Below are 14,844 nucleotides of genomic sequence, written 5' to 3' on the forward strand. Positions count from 1 at the left end.
TGTAGTACCTCTGGCAGCACCACCAGTCCAAACATGAATCCAAACAGCACCAGGTTCAGACCGTACATCCACCGTAGGAAGATGAAGTAGGAAGCCACGGATGACCCAAAGTGACCTGGGGTTCAGAGGGGTCAAAAGAGAAAAAACAGGATCAGGCGGGATTTAAAAACACTCGTACAATTAAGACCATTTCGAATTGTCTCCACACTTTATCCTCATTAAAGATGGATTTCGGACTAGCCTTTTCCTATACCTTGATATGATGTTATTATGTCCTAGGACGAGTACAGTAGAACATTTTCATAACTCCATCCCGAGTCCACCGCAGCTAAAAACCCAAGCCAAGGTCTGTGTGCTAGATCGCATATTTTTATTGCGCTTTATTTTTTTCTGTGGAGATCTGACGTTCATATTGACAGAAAACTCTCCACAGTGTTAGTATTAGACACGCCCCTTGGGAAGTCTCGCAAGACGAGATTTCACCCGTGATGGTCATCCAAGTCAGCTTGTAAACACTACGGCGGCCTATTTGGGACAAAACACAGTGGCTATAGGTTTCTGTATGAACCAATACGAACCAAAAAGAAACGCAATCAAAATATGCGATCTAGTGCACGGAACATCCGCTTGGGTTTTTAGCCGCGGTGGGCTCGGGATGGAGTTATGAAAATGTTCTATTCCGTACCACTCATCCTAGGACATAATAACATGATTTAAAGGTAGGGAAAAGGCTGGTCCGAAATGCTCCTTTAAAGTTCACCCAAAAAATGACTTATTTTCTATCAATTACACACCCCATGAAGCCTTGATTTCATGGATTTATTTTTGTTTTTGTGGCATTCCTAAGACAATAGTTTGATGACCGTGTGTATTTCCGGTAGGAGACACAAATAATCTACTTTGTGACATTAGCCGGTAGGAGACGGGAATCAAATTATTAGCTTAAGAGTGCGACAAAAACAAAAAAATCCATGGATTCAAGGCTTCATAGGGTGTGCAATTGATAGAAAATAAGTAATTTTTTGGGTGAACTCCTCCTTTAACTCTGCGCAAATCTACACAATAACGTGTCGCAATGAGCAAGTTAAAGTATATAGGGCTTTGAGTGATTAATTACTTCTCATATTAACTTTAGCCAAATACAGGTCAGAGTCATAATATCAGGGTGGTACCGACTCTCGACTTCTTTGATCCTGCTCTCCCAGGGAATGCAGGCGGTTTTGAAGTTGTCAAAGTCACGTTTAAACTTGATCCATTTCTGAAAATAAACAAGACAAAGACAGCAGGAAAAACTGTGTTCATTAATGTCCTATTGATCCAACGGGTATCATGTGATTGTTACGTTGACAATAAGACCAATGTTTGAGTGACAGTGGCGGAACGTACATAATACTCCAGTACTGTACATAAAATTTGGTTACTTTTACTTTACTGGAGTATTTCCAATTTTCAATACTTTTACTTCTACTCCACCACATCTCAGAGGCAAATATCATACTTTTACTCCACTACAAAAACTGTAGTTACTAGTTACTTTTTAGATTTAGATTATTAAAACAAAACATACATTAACCACTTCAACCCTATTTAAACTTTGGCTATTTAAAAAATAGCAGATCTACATGCTCTACAAGTTGTGAGCTTGTAGATCTGCTATTTTCAAAAGATTTTCATACCTTTTATACATTTGTAACCTGTGAACGGGACATTCTGCATGATGAGTACTTTCTACTTTTGGTACTTTAAATACATTTTGATACCAATACTTTTACTGAAGTAACTTTTTATTCCAGACCTTTACTTTTAACAGAGTATTTCTACATTGCAGTATTGATACTTTTACTTAAGTAAAAAAAAAAAGTACTTTTTCCACCACTGACAATAAGACCAATGTTTGAGTGATGTGTGACTGAATGTGCGGGTCAGAGAGCATCTTGTCACCTTCTGCATCAAGATTTTGTAAGCGTAGAATTTCTTGCCCTTGCCTTTCCCCAGGGCTCCTTCAAACTTCTCCACAAACTCTGCTGCCTCCCTGTCAGACCAAGCAAAACATGTAAGACAATGAAAAACCTGTCAATGTTTATGAACATGTCCGTTTGTCATGACTGCTGCTGCGGTGAATTAAAACAATTCAAAGACAATTCACCGTGTCTGTCCTTCTCTTAATCAACTGACACTAGAGCACGCTCAGCTCGGGACTTCTATCGCATAGTATTTGGATTACGAAAAAAAAAGACCTCAACCAACAGAATAGATCATCTGTGAATTATTGTCACGTTAAAGCTGCAATATTAATGAATAAAGCAGTATTTTAACGAATCTGTATGGCAATTATAACTATAGTACATCTGCAGTGGTTGGATGTAGTCTCCTTACTCTGGTTGCAGCTCAATATCTGTCCCGGAAAAAGGCACAATTGTAGCAATGTGGTTTCTAATGCAGGAAACCCGGGTTTGAGCCTCATGAACATTATGGATTGCACAGTAAAATCTGCAGTATTCATTTATCCATTTGTACACTCTCAGAGTTAAGTTAAAACTGAGTATTTTACTGTGTACAGTTTGTAATAGTTGAAACAGACACTTGAAATGATAACCTACAGAAGCTGTTGATAATGACCTATGGAAGGAGGTGGTCATTAGCCTATGGAAGAAGGTGGTCATTAATATATGGAAGGAACATGACGTAGTGACATGCAGGAAGTCACATAGCCACAACGCCATGCATTAAACAGTGTCAAGCTCATGAAAAAGTCAAAGCTTCTCGCCTATCTTGATGCCCCGCCTGAACCTGTGCTTACACTCAGCTGTATGTAGACACACATACAACCTTATACCTAATACACTCAGCTGTATGTAGACACACATACAACCTTATACCTACTACACTCAGCTGTATGTAGACACACTTACAACCTTATACCTACTACACTCAGCTGTATGTAGACACACATACAACCTAAGCCTGTACTTAGTACAGCTGATAGACCAGTGTTGATTTCGTCGGCTAAAACTATGACGAAAAATGTTCGTCGACCACCTTTTTTCACTGACGAAAACTAAATAAAAACTAAGCTATATGGTGACTAAAACTAAGACTAAATATACTGACAATTTCGTCAACAAATAAAAACTAGACTAAAATGTCAGTGAGGGATCTAGTGGAGAAGAGATCCAGTAGTACTAAAAGACAAGTCATTTTATGTTTGGTTGCGCTCAGGTGTTGCGCTCTGAAAATAGAAGATCTACAAGCTCACAGCACGTTGCGTTGCGACGCGTTGTGAGATTCTAGATCGGCTATTTTCAGCATGCAACCAAGTGTAAAATCAGCTATTACGACGCCATCAAGGCACCGCCACAATACATTTTAGTCGACTATAATCTTATGATCTTTAGTCGTCTAAAACTAGACAAAAACTAACATTTCAGACGACTAAAATATGACTAAATATGTGCATGCACATGCATCCTTGCGAGGACCAGGCAGGTGTCCCCAGAAGGATGGATAGCACAAGGAGATAAATCCTGGAAAGTGAGGACAAATTGAGGACACTGTCCAGTGGGTGTAAAGTGCATAGTGAATAAAGGTAGAAAATTAAAATCAGGGAATGGTTGTCGCAAGTGTATGTATATGTGTGGTGTATACTTGTTAATGTACATATGTTCCATTCCAGACATACAGTATCAACTAACCAACAGACAGTTAATATCTCCAGAAAAGATTGCCATGATCTTACATGGCTTTTACATGGTCATGGCAATCAAGGGCAGGACAGCCCCTTACTGTACCTTTAGGACACGATCCACCCGACACCCCTTCACACACACTTAGATCAGCTTACACAGGATGTCTGTCCCATACCACACCCAGGCTGTGGTATGACCTCTGACCTCCACCTCAGTCAGGACTGCACTCTCTCTCCCCATTGTCTACCACAGTCTGAAAACTACCCCCCCATCACTCACCTCTTCAGACTCTACCCCCCCCCCACCTAGCAATCACCTATTTAGACTCTACCTCACTACCTCACCCCCTAGCACTCACCTCTTCTGACTCCACCTCACCCCCTAGCACTCACCTCTTCAGACTCCACCTCACCCCCTAGCACTCACCTATTAAGAGTCTATCTCACCCCCTAGCACTCACCTATTAAGACTCTACCTCACCCCGTAGCACTCGCCTCTTTAGACTCCACCTCACCCCCTAGCACTCACCTATTAAGACTACCTCGCCCCCCTAGCACTCACCTATTAAGAGTCTATCTCACCCCCTAGCACTCACCTATTAAGACTCTACCTCACCCCGTAGCACTCGCCTCTTTAGACTCTACCTCACCCCCTAGCACTCACCTATTAAGACTCTACCTCACCCCGTAGCACTCGCCTCTTTAGACTCTACCTCACCCCCTAGCACTCACCTATTAAGACTACCTCGCCCCCCTAGCACTCACCTATTAAGAGTCTATCTCACCCCCTAGCACTCACCTATTAAGACTACCTCGCCCCCTAGTACTCACCTGTTAAGAGTCTGTCTCACCCCTTAGTACTCACCTATTAAGACTACCTCGCCCCCCCATAGCAGTCATCGAGTGCCATGCTGTGAGCTTGTAGATCTGCTATTTTTGAAAAATCTTGACAATTTGTGCAAATCTTTGAATATATATATATATTTAAAGCGAACATTTTTAACTCCAATATTTGCTTCTGGGGGTCCCTAGACCTAATTGGCCGCGGAGCCTTTTTAATATATATAATCATGGGGGTCCTTGACATGGAAAAGTTGGAGCACCACTGATATAGCAACATACTGTTAGGATGTTCAGATATGTATTTGGCCGCGGACCCCCATCTCAAAATGTTTTGTTCCAGGGACCCCGCCAGAAGCAAAGATTTGAGTTACAAATGTTCGCTTTAAAAATATATTTATTCAAAGATTTGCACAAATGTTCACTATTAAAAAAAAAATTGCAGATATTCAAGCTCATAGCCCGGCACTCGGTGCCGCACTATGAGCTTGTAGATCTGCTATTTTTTTAATAACCAAAGAAAACTTAAAATGACGGATGCGTTCCCGGATTTAATATCCGGGTTAATTGTTTTTCTTTGCACTCTTTGTTAAAGAGGTGGTGCCATGGTTTTGCACTTTTTCTGTTTTTCATGTGTCTATGAGGTTGATAGAACTTCATTAAGCCCCCTGGTGGTGTTTTTATGGTGTTTTATGTCTTCTCTGACTATTTTGAGTTTCTACCTGGAGGCTGAAACCTTGAGGGTCAAACGTGCCAATAGAGAAACAGCCCTTTAGTGACATAGTAAAAACATACCCTCCCCCTCATTATCATAACACAACAGGTGTGGGCATGAGGAGGAGGAGGGACTAGGACAGGTGGGTGGTGCTAAGGTGGTGGAGGAGGTGCTAAGGTGAGAACCAGGTATACTTAATGAACTAGAGGCGTGTCCACATAAAAACATAATTTTAACAATATCTGTACGCTTTTTTGAAAAAAATCTTCCTCCTAGTATGACCATAATACCTGATGATTATGTTTTAGGGGGGGGGGGATCACTGAAAATCACGGCACCCCGTCTTTAAGTCACTCTGGAGGAGAGCATCTGCTAAATGCCAGAAATGTTGTTTTTGTCTTCTTTTCATTGTGTCTACAGTATGACAGCTGTGGTGTGCCTTTCAGATCAAACAATCATTGATATTTGGCAACGTGTTGCATTAAATTCAGTCTAGGAACAGTTTGGTTTCTACCAGGCCTGGCAAGTACTGTAGGCCTATTCTGGAATGAGCTGTGGTCAAAAAGTCATATCGAGTAGTGTGCTCAACCAGTGGTCCGGGGACCACCAGTGGTCCTTGAGGGGGTTCCAGGTGGTCCCCAGCTAAATGATGGAGAGTTGGTAACCAAATGGACCCTTATGGATCTTTAACTCTTGAGAGCGTAAAATGAAACCAAATGGACCCTTACGGGTCCATTTGCTCTCAAGAGTTACATTATTGTTAAACATCTGCATTACTTAATTAAATAATTGTTATCTTGATCAACGTTTGCCTGTTATCTCTCCTATGGCACCACATCGATACAGCATGGAATTGTGGACAAAATCTAATCCAACGATTACTAAATATTCTAAGTCTTGGGTCTGAGAGGCTAAGATCTCATCAAATGGTGGTTTTGTGGCTCAAATACCAAATAAATAATGGACTTTGATATGAAAAGGGTTGGAGACCACTGGAGTAGTGCATCATACTGTAAGAGCTCAGTAAAAGACATGTTTCCTGAAAGCATGACAGCTTTGCACATTTGAAACGGATTTCAGTGCAAAGATGCTTTGGGGAAAACAAGGATACTACAAAAGGAGTAGTAGTACCAAGGCTCAAATCTACTACTTTGCATTTTCTCCAAAGTAGTAATCAGCTCATTGTAGAGCACAGCACTGAGAAGGAGGATGATCAAGGCGGTGATGCATTAAAAAACAAACTTTAATAAAACACATGAACAGCATCACATGTACAGGACATGAGTGATGGTAGAGTAATGACCCCAGTTCTACGATCACAGCAACAACATCACATGTACAGGACATGAGTGATGGTATAAAGTAATGAAAGTTACGTTTCGTAACCCCAGTTCTACGATCACAGCAACAACATCACATGTGCGTGACATGAGTGATGGTAAAGTATTACGAGCAAAGAGGAAACAGGACATCAAACTTAAACAAGCAAACCCCTTCAAACTTTTCAAAAATGAGCCAGACGTGACTGAGCGACACACGAAACACGCAGAGGGGCAAGCAGAAAGGAGGCGGTGTTGTGTTGTTATTATTATTATAATGTTGTTTTTTACTTCAGATATCGAAGCCTCTTCTTCATGCGCCACGGTTTGTTTCTCAGGGTGGCGATCAACTTCTTCTTCTCCTCCACCTCTTCTTTCAGAGCTTCCATCTCTCCTTCTGACATGGAGTCAGAATCAGAGCCAGAACTGTCCAGAGGGAAAGAGCCACCACACAGGTCAGGCTTTGAAAGAGCCACCCACACAGGTCAGGCTTTGAAAGAGCCACCCACACAGGTCAGGCTTTGGCCACCGGTTCCAAATCTAAGCCAAAGTCAAAAGTCTCACGGCACACCTGACCTGTATTCATAACGCACATAGCTGATCTACAATCTCACAATATCATTGGCACAAGTGTGCCAGTGATAAACCAGCTAGAACTTATTACACTCACATTTTTCTTCTTCTAATACGTGAGGGGGCCGTGTTTTAACATGGTTAAAATGGAGTTTGAAGTTACAATGGGTTCGTAGAAAGGGGCCGTGCCTGATAAAATGAATGTCTTATATCTAAATACTGAATCAAGCGACTTAAAAACTGTCTGGGGTGTTCACAAAAGCGTTAGTAGACGTTAACATGACCCCAAACATGTTTTAAAAGTGAAATATCCCTTTAAAGAAAATAAAGGCTAAAGCCATTATTAGGCATTTTACAGAAACCACCAAATGAAGAACTTTACTAGATATGATTATCATTCAGGTAAAAACATGTAATAAATTCAGTCAGCATAATTTGTGTTCCATGATAAGTTGTGTTTGTATTGTCATATCTGCGCTCAGATCCAATCCGGTACTTATTTGTAATTAAAATACTAAAATCAACACAAAGTTGAGTTTTAGTTTTTTCAAATGCAGTGTCTGGTTTTGTAATTGTATCCATAGGCAGAATCTACTGTGTGTGTGTGTGTGTGTGTGTGTGTGTGTGTGTGTGTGTGTGTGTGTGTGTGTGTGTGTGTGTGTGTGTGTGTGTGTGTGTGTGTGTGTGTGTGTGTGTGTGTGTGTGTGTGCGCGTGCGTGTGTGCGTGCGTGTGTGAGAAACATTGCACATTACATTGAGGTAGACATTCTGTGGTGGCAGGCAGCAAAAGTCATATTGTTAACGTGTTTTATGGCACGGGCACATTTAGGGCAGTTTTTTGGTGGAATGGGTGGGTTGTTTAGGCTGTGGTTGTCTGGCCCACTGGTTCTCAACATCCGGGGACCACAAGGGGTCCACGAGGGGTCCAAATGGAACCCTTTAGAGTCTGTAACTGTGAGAGTGTGATTTGGTTCGAATTGTACACTCTCAGAGTTACATAAACAATTAGGATTTACAGTGTAGTCCCAGGGATGGAAAAAACAAATGGGACCAAATGGGTAGCCTCGAATCCAGCCTGATTCGCTATGTTTTCTCACTTCACTACTCAGTCTGGCCACTAGGGTCCTATTTGACTTTTGTATTTCCATTATGTAGGCAAGTCAGGAAGTGACTTGAGTTTTACATTGGACAACACTGGTCCCCCCCCCCCCCCCTAGAGACCAATCAGAGGCCGCGGGATGTTTGGGCACGGAGATAGGAGCATAGACATATAAAGGCAGACGCCTCCTCCGGCTCTGAGGCGTCTGCTCGGGCGCGCTTCCGCGGGGCAAGCGGGAAGCTTCCACGTGCGTCACAGAAGGGGGCATTCGGTAGGCCAATCAGAGGCAGGTGGACAACTAGATTCTGACAAGTCCTGGAAAAGACGCGCTGTGATTGGCCACTAGTCACTTTGAGTGGCAGCGTGCCTCCTCTAATATGGCGGCCGCGACACAGGTCGCTCCAACGAACTGCAGCGGCCAATGAGGATCTAGGTTTCTATATCTATGGATAGGAGGCTTTCCAGACTGTGAAGCGAAGTGAAATAAAATTTAAAAAAGCCGAACGTAGCAAGCAGGCTGGATCCCAGGCTACCAAATGGGGGTCCCGTGGCCTAATAGTGCATAAGAAACCCGGGGTCCTTTTAACTGACAACGGTTGGAGAATCACTGGTCTATGAGATCGGGCAACACTCCATACTGCACCTGTCTTTTCCACCCTTCTTCTTCTTGTCCTTTTCGTTCCCTTTGTCCTTCCCTCCTTTCCCCTTGTCTCCTTTCTTGTCCCCTTTCTTGTCTCCTTTCTTGCCCCCGTTCTTGTCCTTACTGTTCTGCTCCTCTTTCTGCTTCTTGGTGGCCGCTCCCTTCCTCCCTCCCTTCCCTCCCTTCTTCCCTCGCTCCTCCTCCTCCTCCTCCTCGCTCTCCTCCTTGGCGCCCTTCTTCTTCTTCTTCCTGTTGGACGCTTTGCTCTTCACGCTCTTGCCGTCTTCGTCCTCGTCTTCGTCGCTGTCCTGGGCCTTGGCTTTCTTCTTCTTCCGTCTCTTCGGCGCGTCGTCATCGTCTTCCTCCTCCTCCTCCTCTTCCGATTCCTGCTGCTTCTTCTTCCGAGCGGCCTTGGTTCGCCGGGCTTTGGCCCTCTTCCTGGCCTGGTCTGAGTCACACACACACACACACACACACACACACATGTATTAATTGTATTCAATTATAACCACTTCAATCCTACTCTTGGAGACACACATAAGGGTAGTGTTAGTGTGACAGAGTCTTTCATTGTCTTAGAGATGCAAACAATACAGGCATCAGCATTGTGTTGTGGTGATAGACTAGTCTCAATACAGGCATCAGCATTGTGTTGTGGTGATAGACTAGTCTCAATACAGGCATCAGCATTGTGTTGTGGTGATAGACTAGTCTCAATACAGGCATCAGCATTGTGTTGTGGTGATAGACTAGTCTCGTGTGGTCATACAGTCTGGGACTCGGAAGCTCTGATCATGATTAAAATATGAACCGGATGTGAAGCCTCCTCCCCACTTCCACGTCTTTACAGTCGCGCAAATTTATCCAAATATAAATCAAAATCACATCTAAGTATATTTAGCTTGCTGCTTAGCAGAAATAGAAAACTAAATGTTAAAGATATTTTTAAATATATTTTTGTGAACGTAAATGCCAGTTTCCTCACTGGATCACCGAAGAAGAGTACACCCAGAAATCACGTGATCACAACAAAATGAAGCTGGTTTTGTGTAGTGTTTAGTGTAGTGTATATAGGATTTATAAAAGTCTGCTTTCCACATTCAACTCATAACTATGGTATGGATTACCAGAAGCGGACAATGTACACCCTGTGCGTGTAATGAGGCGATTGCCGTGAGGACGGTGATCACGAAAAATATTCCATAATGTTTCAAAGGTACAGAAAAAATCACTCGTTTTCGCTGGCAGTCGGGCGACACTATTACACTATTTACTCTGGCAGTTTAAGAGTTAACGATTCCCATAGGGGGTTCCAAATGGACCCTAACAGGTCTGTAACTCTGTAACACTGAGATGTACAAATGGAACCAAAATGTAAAAGTTTGAGAACCACTGGTATGGTAATTGTATATCAGACGTGAAGTCTAGTCCACATACCAGCTCTGACAGAGTGATAAAAAAAACGGTTCCAGAAACGCTTCCAAATTATGATGGAACCGATTCCGGTTCCTCAATGTTGGATCCGGTCCCTGAGGCGATGCGCCCACCCCCCCCCCCCCCAATACCCCCCAAGGTTTTCCAAGCCCCCCAAGCCACAAAAAGGAGCCACATCCATGCATGGAGCACCTTTGTTTGCACCTCCAACACACTCACGTGATGCAGATTCCTTTCCCCTATTCACACAGTCAGTGTAGTGTTTAAGTTTGGAGAACTTAACATTTTACACTGTAGTCAATGGGGATCGTTTGGGCTGAAACGTTGCCAAATATGGAGATGAATGACTGACGTCATGGTACTGATGATGTCCTTTACAATTTACAATTTAGCAGACGCTCTCAATCCAGAGTTATTTACAGTAAGCAATGACACAATGCATAGACATAGTAATCTAATGATAAAGTTATACATGAGTACACCAATAATCTAATAGTAACTAATACATAAGTAAACCAAAAACGTATCATCAGCCTGTACATTGAAACTATACACACTATAGGATGCCAGGCCAACAATGACCTGACATCTGTCTACATAACATGCTATCTGAGTTTCATTTTAGCCTTTGCAAGGTCATCAAGGCTAGGGCCCTAAAGGCTAGGGCCCTAGCCTTTAGGGCCCTAAAGGCTAGGGCCCTAGCCTTTAGGGCCCTGAAGGCTAGGGTCCTAAAGGCTAGGGTCCTAAAGGCTATCATAACACTGACATCACAGACTGATGTCATGGCACTGATGATGTCATAACTCTGACATCACAGACTGACCAAAGGAAGTCACAGATCCTCATGGAAGCCATTATTATTATTAGAGCCTTGTCTTGTTTGACTGAACAAGGCTTCATCTCTTTATTTAGCTTTTAATGATTAAAAACACAGCTGCTGCAGTCAGATGTCAAACAATTAATTGACAATTCATTATGAATAGATATTTCATTAGGTTGGGTCACAACGAGTAGCTGGGTCATTGATGATACTGTTTGTGCAAGAAGAGTCATGCATGTCATAAAGCTGAATGGGTGCACTGCAAAATCCTGAGTGCTAATTTAACTCTGGCAGTATCTGTAAGGTGCATTTGTATACTCAGTGTACAGTGTAGTTTAAAGGAGTAGTTCACCCCAAAAAATCTTATTTTCTATCAATTACACACCCCATGAAGCCTTGAATTCATGGAGATTTTTTAGTTTTTGACGCATTCCTGAGACAATAATTTGATGACCGGCGGAGTCTCCGGTAGGAGACATGCAGAGTCATCATGAGCTCTGAAACAGTACACACTCTCCAAACTCCCACTCCAATCCATGTATTTCTAATACTTGTATGATCTTCGATAAGCCACACCTTACATTACATTACACTTAGTCTCGCGTAGCCAGACAACTATTCCACAATCTCTGAATGCTATATAGAGTCTGGAACTACAACTCCCACAATCCGAGAGAGGAAACTGGCACTTCCGTTCACGAAAATATATTTTAAAATATCTTTACACTTTACTTTTTAATTTCCATTTCTGCTAAGCAGCAAGCTATGTATACTTAGATGATTTGTATTTATATTAGTATAAACTTGCGCGACTGTAAAGACGAAACGGAAATGGAGAGGAGGCTCCACATCCGGTTTATATTCTAATCATGATCAGAGTCCCAGACTGTATGCCGGAAACATTTGAAAATTGTGGGAGGCAACAGTCTGGCCACGCGAGACTACATTACACTCAACGATGCACACCATGTTACTCAAATTGTGTCTTTGTTTACTCGTTGCTTATGCTTGAGTTTAAATAAAACACTTTTGGGAGTCTCTGAATAGTTGCGTGACATTTTGGTTACAATTCTTGAGCCAGCCCTGACTCAAGTCAGCCCCCAACAGTGTCTTGTAGTGACTTTACCTTCACTGTCGTCACTGTCACCCGCAGCATCAATGTCCATTCCAACTGAAAAACACAACACACACAACATTTAGCTTGTTTACTTCTCCACTAGTCAGTGGTGGGAAAAGTACTCAAATGTTTTACTTAAGTAAAAGTATCAATACTGCAATGTAGAAATACTCTGTTACAAGTAAAAGTCCATAATTAAAAAAAAGTGTTCGTATAAAAATGTACTTAAAGGACGACTTCACCCATTTTCAACCTATCTTCATATAATTGGTCCTCACTAATACTCATAAAATGGTACCATTTTTTTCTACTTGGTCTGTGTCTCGTAGGAGGGCTGTGGACAGTCCAGAAACCGTCTACCAGTGACATCATCATTAGGCAGGATTTTTTTTTTTCAACAAGATTTCAAGTTTATTATTTCGATTTTTATTAACGCGAGAACAATGGCTTCTATTATTGCATTGCAACTTTCCAGGAATAGAAAGCCTGCAGTTTCTATTAGCTTGGATTCCTCATCGATGATGTCACTGGTAGACGGTTTCTGAACTGTCCACAGCCCTCTTCTGAGACACAGACCGAGTAGAAGAAAATGGTACCATTTTATCATGAGCATTAGTGAGGACCAATTATATGAAGATAGGTTGAAAATGGGTGAAGTCGTCCTTTAAAGGACGAAAAAGTAGAATGGACTCATTATGCAGATTGTCCCATTTCACAAGTTTTCAAATGTAAGTGTATACAAATCTTTTGCAGATCTACAAGCTCACAATGCGTCGCATCGCGTCGCATTGTGAGCTTGTAGATCGGCTATTTTCAAATGGCCGAAATGTATTCACCTGTTTCCTAGGCTGTGTGTTTTCCACTTCCTGTCGGATTTCATTGGATATCATTAGTCATCTGACCAGTTTCATTGGATTTCATTGGATCAAATCGACAGGAAGTGGAACACACACAGGAAGTGGAAAGCCTAGGAAACAGGTGAATAGGGCTGTATGTATAGGGACTTAATGCGGCCCGCAGGTTAATATCAGAATACTGATATATTATTGATTTCAGCTGTTACAATTCTAAACATGCAAACATGACCCGCTTTATATTAGTCTATATTAGTAGCTTAAAGACTAGTATTGAAATTCGATTGTCTTTTGTATGCCCAATGTATTTGGATTTAAAGGGATACTTCACTTTCACATAAAATAAACATTTAAAAAATATATTAAAAATAAATGAAAAAAGTAATGGAAAATTCATGGCCCCCTCACGCATTAGAGTGTCCTACTAATGTATGAGGGGGCCTTTATTTTGCCATAACTTCTTTCATTTTTTTTAATATATTTTTTTAATGTTTATTTTATGTGAAAATGAAGTATAACATAAGTATAACTAAATGCATTGGAAATTAAATAAAAATGTTACTTTTCAGGATTCCAATAAAAAAATAGGAAAAGGAGCCGATCTACAAGCTCAAAACCGCATCGCAGTGCGACACGTTTTGAGCTTGTAGATCGGCTATTTTTGCTATTTTTTAATTGGAATCCTGATTGTTTTGTGTGAATAGAATGCTGAAGTACGGCATTCATTTACGAAGAAAAAAAAATACAGAGATAAGAGGTGTCTGCCCGACGGTATGTGTAATGTGGCCCTCTGGAGTGAGTGTGTAAATATAGTGGCCCTCTACGTCCTCAAAGTTGCATCACCCCTGGGTTAATGTATGTTTTGTAATAATAATCCAAATCTGTAATTAACTAGTAACTAAACGTTTTCAAATAATTGTAGTGGAGTAAAAGTACAATATTTTCCTCTGAGATGTAGTGGAGTAGAAGTAAAAGTAATTTTTTTTTTAAATACTCCAGTAAAGTAAAAGTACCTCAAAATTGTACTTAAGTACAGTACTTGAGTAAATGTACTTAGTTACTTTACACCACTGCCACTAGTGATGGATTAGCATCCATCCTGTGCTCGTTTCCACATTCAAGCACCACATATTTTCTAACAACAACAACAACTTTCTCACTGATTAGTTGAGCAAAGTAAAAAATAGGACAATCTTCTTAAATGTAAAAAGAAAAAGAAAAAGAAAATGGTCTCTGTCAGGTGGAAACCTCATGTCCAAAACTGTTACTTTTCAGGATTCAAATACAAAAACATCCAAAGTAGCAGATCTACAAGCTCGAGCTTGTAGATCTGCTACTTTTGATGCTGGCATATACTGACACTGTAGTATGGATAGGGCGTTTTTTACAAATTTACAAAAAAGCACAAAAATGTAGAATAATATGGAGAAAAGAGGTTTCTGCTCACCGTCCTCCATCCTGATGGCAACATTATCCTTTTTCTTGGGAGGCATCGTGTGGATCTGATCCAATGGGTTCTGATCCGGATTTAGACACTTTATTCCTCCTACAATCCTCTTCCATTCACTTCAATAATCTCCTCTCCTGCCATGGAGCCACACGCATACACACACACACACACACACACACCTCTCTGTCCTTAGTGTTGTGGTAGAAAGGTAAGTGACACACATAGTGACCCCCCCCCACACACACACACACACACACACGACAGGTGCACCTGTGTGTAGGCTTTCTAAAGGCTGGTC

At 41.5% G+C, this 14,844-nt stretch overlaps 1 protein-coding gene across 1 annotated transcript in view; it reads right to left on the reverse strand.

Annotated features, from left to right (window-relative positions):
- Positions 1-14,589, reverse strand: part of tmc2b (transmembrane channel-like 2b) — a gene marked incomplete at both ends in the record, with an annotated part of 30,082 nt that extends 15,493 nt beyond the window's left edge. Inside the window, 8 exons of the mRNA XM_080433696.1 lie at positions 9-115; positions 1,177-1,258; positions 1,942-2,032; positions 6,851-6,985; positions 8,875-9,086; positions 9,144-9,319; positions 12,252-12,296; positions 14,544-14,589. Of these exons, the coding sequence (XP_080289822.1) occupies positions 9-115; positions 1,177-1,258; positions 1,942-2,032; positions 6,851-6,985; positions 8,875-9,086; positions 9,144-9,319; positions 12,252-12,296; positions 14,544-14,589 (894 nt within the window). The remainder of the gene's footprint in view (positions 1-8; positions 116-1,176; positions 1,259-1,941; positions 2,033-6,850; positions 6,986-8,874; positions 9,087-9,143; positions 9,320-12,251; positions 12,297-14,543) is intronic.
- Between the last annotated feature and the right edge of the window lie 255 nt (positions 14,590-14,844).

Source organism: Gymnoscopelus braueri (assembly GCF_963280865.1).
Source record: "Gymnoscopelus braueri genome assembly, chromosome: 7".
Lineage (NCBI taxonomy): Eukaryota > Metazoa > Chordata > Actinopteri > Myctophiformes > Myctophidae > Gymnoscopelus > Gymnoscopelus braueri.